This window comes from Uranotaenia lowii, chromosome 3, assembly GCF_029784155.1.
Source record: "Uranotaenia lowii strain MFRU-FL chromosome 3, ASM2978415v1, whole genome shotgun sequence".
Classification (NCBI taxonomy): Eukaryota; Metazoa; Arthropoda; class Insecta; order Diptera; family Culicidae; genus Uranotaenia; species Uranotaenia lowii.
This window is the reverse complement of record NC_073693.1, coordinates 200008755-200013494: the sequence shown is the minus strand read 5'-3', so window position 1 is coordinate 200013494 and position 4740 is coordinate 200008755. Positions and strand designations below refer to the sequence as shown.

The 4740-nt window shown below is 39.2% G+C and overlaps 1 protein-coding gene across 1 annotated transcript; it reads right to left on the bottom strand.

Moving 5' to 3' along the window:
• Positions 1-1729: 1729 nt before the first annotated feature.
• On the bottom strand, positions 1730-3251 carry LOC129754583 (solute carrier family 35 member B1 homolog). Its single transcript, XM_055750724.1, has 3 exons — positions 2829-3251; positions 2409-2770; positions 1730-2343 (listed from the first exon to the last, which is right to left on the bottom strand). Exons 1-3 carry the CDS (start codon positions 3025-3027, stop codon positions 1894-1896), a joined length of 1011 nt encoding a protein of 336 aa, XP_055606699.1. The 5' UTR covers positions 3028-3251; the 3' UTR covers positions 1730-1893.
• Positions 3252-4740: the final 1489 nt, after the last annotated feature.

Genomic DNA, 4740 nt, shown 5'->3' with positions numbered 1-4740 from the left:
CACAATGGAAACATTCGAAATTTTTCGCTTTTTCCGCCTTAAGCACCCTCTCATCCGTCCCGTTACGTTCGCGGCGACGATGATACTCATCAATTAGCTTCGATCTAACCAATTCCATGGTGACGTCATCGTCCGGACGTGCTTCCAAAGCCGAGGCCAAAAAATGATAACACTCCGGGAGGCTGCGCAGCACCATAGCGATTTTCAATTTCTCCGCTAACTCCAACCCTGCGCCCTCCAGCCGTTCGAATAGGGTGTCCAGCTCGAGCAAATGTTGCTCGAGGTCTCCGGATTCTTCGAGTTTCGCATCACACAACCGGTTCAACAGAGAAAGCTGGGAAGTAGTGGTGCTCTTTTCGTGGTAAGCCTTAAGAGCATTCCAGGTATCACGGGCATGCGCACAACTCTTGATCAACACATACTGGTTCTGCTCCACACACAGACCAATTGTCGCATTCGCTTTCTCGTCGGTTTTCCTCCAGTTTGCCGGTTCCGGAATAGGCTTTTCCATGGACACGACATCCCACAGATCCTCGCGTATGAGGAACATCTGCATCTGGAATTTCCACGTTCCATAATTATTGTTCCCAAGTTTGACCAGGTTAAATTTTCCTGTTTCCGCCATCTTGGAACAAACACGAGCCGACGCGGTACCGAACAAAACTTTACTTTCCGGATTTTACTTGACCGACCGTTTCTACTACCGATTCTCCACTGGGGCCGTAACCTATCGGAAGGATAGCAGCCAGACGTAGTGGAAACAACCCGCGGAAGGGACTTTGCGTACGAGAATCGATAAGTCAGAGTTCGCTTATAAAACCGCGTGTATTTTACTCAAAGAAAAGATACAGAGTGAAAAAACCTCAACTTAACTATATGACACCAGGTGTGTCGTTTTTCTCTTTACGATAGTGTGTGTGCGTCAGCGCTCTCGTTCAACACTTCAACAAAATCTGAATCTGAAATCTGAATCTGAATCTGAATCTGAAATCTGAATCAGAAATCTGAATCTGTAATGTGAGTCTGAAATCTGAAACTGAAATCTTATTTTGAAATCTGAATCTTACCTCTGAATCTGAAATCCGAATTCGGAAACAAAAAACTGAATCTGAAATCTGAATCTGAAAACAAAAATCTTGATCTGAAATCTGGATCTGATATTTGAAATTGTAGTATCCATGTTTCGACGTGATAGCAAAACCCCGTTTGGGAACTAAGTCGACTATCGACTTAGTGAGAGAGCTGTGCTCAAATTTGTACAAAGATTAAAGAAAGAATAAACGAAGAGTCCTTCTCTTTTGAAGTGACCACAAACGTATCCAGATGTGTTTTTCTATTGCTTCCAGTTGTTACTGAAATTCCCCTAATTTTCACATGTGTAACTATTTCTATATAACTTATTATATTTGGTGGTCATCTCAGAAATCTGTAACCTGAATATAAAATCTAATTCTGAATATGAAATCTGAGGCTGAATATAAAATCTCAATCTGATATCAGACTCATAGTTTGATTCTGAAAGTTTGATCTGAAATCTGAGTCTTTCCTATTCTACTTTGAGTTCTGAATCAGACATTCTTTCTGTTTTAAACCATTATCCCCCACACATACAATAAGCTTCGGTTAGCTCAACAGATGCATTTCACGCCTAAGTGTGAAAATTTTAGGTTTTGATGAATGAATTCCAACAAGCCAAGATTTATAGAGGCGTGACTCAAAACAATATGAATGATTTTGATTAGAAATAATTGATCTATATTTCTTAAACTAAAATATTCCTCACAATTAACAGTTCAACACTGGTTGCACATTTACGACAGTAGATTCTACAGTTTGTGCGAAGTTACATCCAATAGACAATTGATTAGATCCCGGCGGCCTAGATGCGATTTCCTATTTTAGCAATTCTTCAGTCTCACTTTTGGTTTTGGGCTTCGAAGGAGTTTTGGTCGAAGCCGCTGGTCCCTTCTTTCCGTAAAACATGTCCGCAAATAGACCAGCAAAAACTAGCACGGCACCGAGCCACTGTCGGCTGCTGAGTGAATTTCCAAAAAGAACTACCGAGCACAGCACGGTGAAGAATTTTCTCGTAGTTGTTACAACCGAACATGCCAGGGCTCCGTACGACGATACCATCATGAAGATGAACAACTGTCCAAGGGCACCGGCTAACGATAGTGTTGCCAAATGGCCTAGCATCTGAGGGTACTTGGATGCAAATGCGATAAATTCGAAACCCTCTCCAGAAAGAAGCAGAGGAAAGAACAGGAATACCGTACTCCAGCCGTTCATGGACAACATCATGTGCTGCGCTGAGGGAGAGCTATGTTGCCGCATTCGTTCCTGAAACGTTAAGAAAATCAGAGTTGAGATGCTACAACAAACATAATTTTATAAGTTTCACTCACTTGAACCGCTCCCGTTAAACCGTCCATGGTTAGGCTCATGAGTAACAACAATTGACCAAGCCCTTCCTGTTCCAGCGGGCTGCTGCTAGTCTTTCCTTCCTTGAACATAAATAACACAACGCCAATGACAATCAACAATACAAAAAAGTACTTTTGCAACGCGTATGACTTTCGTCCGAAAAGCACACCAAGCAGCATAACCGGGATCGGTTTGGCCGATTTAGCTACAACTTGCATCGGGTAAGCAACCCAACGTAGAGCCATATTGGAGCTGATCATCGCCAATAGATAAGTCAAGGAGCTGCTAGCGTAGTACACCTTTGGTGTAGAATCCTGAGACTGCGGATACACTATCAGCATACCTGAAATAGCGATAGATATAAATCGAGGGTCCTGAATAAAAACACAAAATAATGTTACCCTTGGCGAATATCCAATTGCATATGCATTGCACCCCTACGAGTGCCAGAGTGAATGTGAATCGCTCCCCACGGGTTCCATCTTCCTGGAGTTCTGACCCATACCTGCCACGAGTGATCTTCTCCTGAATGATCCCGAAGTAGAAGTAACACACGAATATGCCTACGGCGGCTATCAGCACTTTCTGTTTGTCGGACATCCTGATCTTATTGATTCGATTCCTCAATGACCACGCAAAGTTGGGCTGTGACACGCGTCACAATTTTTTCACTTATTATGTTTTAAACTTGAGCAGAATTCAACGCATTCGCACGATAGTCACTCTAAAAGCAGTGATTTGGACTCAATCCATTGTAGCGGCCAAGCAGTTTATAAAGAACACGTCAAGCTTTTGGTTGTTTTGACACACGGGCGTGCAAAGCTGTGTTGGAAACAAATTTCGATTTTTTCCTCCCCACCCGCCCATTCTGTGGAGAGTTTTACATTCAAAACAAATGTACCTGCAGACACAACGCAACGCGTGGCGGGAATCAGAATTAACTTTAAAAGAGCTTTTCGTCAAATTCAAATGTGAATACGATGATTTAAGAGTAGGTAAGGATAATATACGAGAACTTTTTTTTTTAATTTGGTCATAAGGATTTTTACACCGGGATTTCATTCATCCCTCAATATACGAGTACGAGTGATTGTAATATTTTTATTCATTTAAACACGACGTAAATGCTAAATTAATTTAATTCAATGAAAAAATCTTACAAAACAAGAGAAATAAAAAAAAGAAGCCGATAGAAACAAGACATAAAAAATTAAGCTAAAAATACATTTTTCTATTAGTTTAAAAGCATGTGAATGTTTAAAGAAGATAATTTTAAATAAAATAAGAATTTTATTTTAGTTATTCGCTCAGCAATACTTATAAATCACTGCTATCTTAAATCAAATAAATAATTATTTTGTTTATTGTTCGTCAATTTTTTTTAACAATTTCTTTATTTGAAACGTTGTTCATCAATTTAATGATTATTAATTACGCGGAACGCTTGCAGGGTTATCTAACTATATAAATATTATTCACCCTACAGAATGGTAGTTGGAGTCTGAATTTAAAACAATTAATTTGGATTTGGAATTTTGATTCTAATAAGAGATTTGCACATGTAGGTTAGAGTGCCCCGAATGACCCGACTAATATATAGTATACTGTATATACAGATCCCATGCCAAATTTGGGCCAGATCGGAAGGATGAATTACTCAAAAGAGTAAAAATCCTAGGAAAAAAAGGGCCAGATCAGATCATGGGAAGGGGTCGCTGAATAAGCCTGAAGATTCCAGTCTATTCCAGAATTCTGGAATGACAATTGTTATAAAGTTTTTTTTTTCTAAGTATATGACATGGGGAAATCGGGGCAATTGGGATTGTTCTCATTAACTGAATTCCTAACGATGCCTAATTTCATTAGATTGACCAGTAAGTCACCTGATTTGATTTTTTTAATAAACTTTGCTGGTGCTTTCTCATTTGGATATTTTAAATTATATTGCATGAATTTATGAACTAATTTAGGGGAAATTGAAGGAAATGAGACGCTTCTCGTAAACCTAATGCTAAGCGGTGTCGATCATTCAATTAAGCAATATGTTTACAATCTGATTCAATCACTTTTGTGCATTTCCTGATGCTTTCTCGTTTATTACTACGATTTTTTGGTACATTTAGCTTAATTTTAGGGTAAGTTGGGGTGATTCAGACTCTTCTCATAAACATTAACACTAGGCGGTGTACATCATTTGATTCAGCAACGAATTTTACACTTGTTTGAATCATTTTTGTGCACTTTTTGATGCATTGTCATTTGTTATAATGATTTTTTTCAACATATTGCTTGATTTTAGGGGAAAACGGGGTG

Excerpts from the sequence above, each read along its gene's own strand:
- LOC129754583 (XM_055750724.1), bottom strand. The coding sequence starts at position 3,027 with ATGTCCGACAAACAGAAAGTGCTGATAGCCGCCGTAGGCATATTCGTG. Across the intron at positions 2,771-2,828 it reads CAATTGGATATTCGCCAAGG|GTATGCTGATAGTGTATCCG; the intron begins GTAACATTATTT and ends TCGCTATTTCAG. Across the intron at positions 2,344-2,408 it reads GTTTAACGGGAGCGGTTCAA|GAACGAATGCGGCAACATAG; the intron begins GTGAGTGAAACT and ends TTAACGTTTCAG.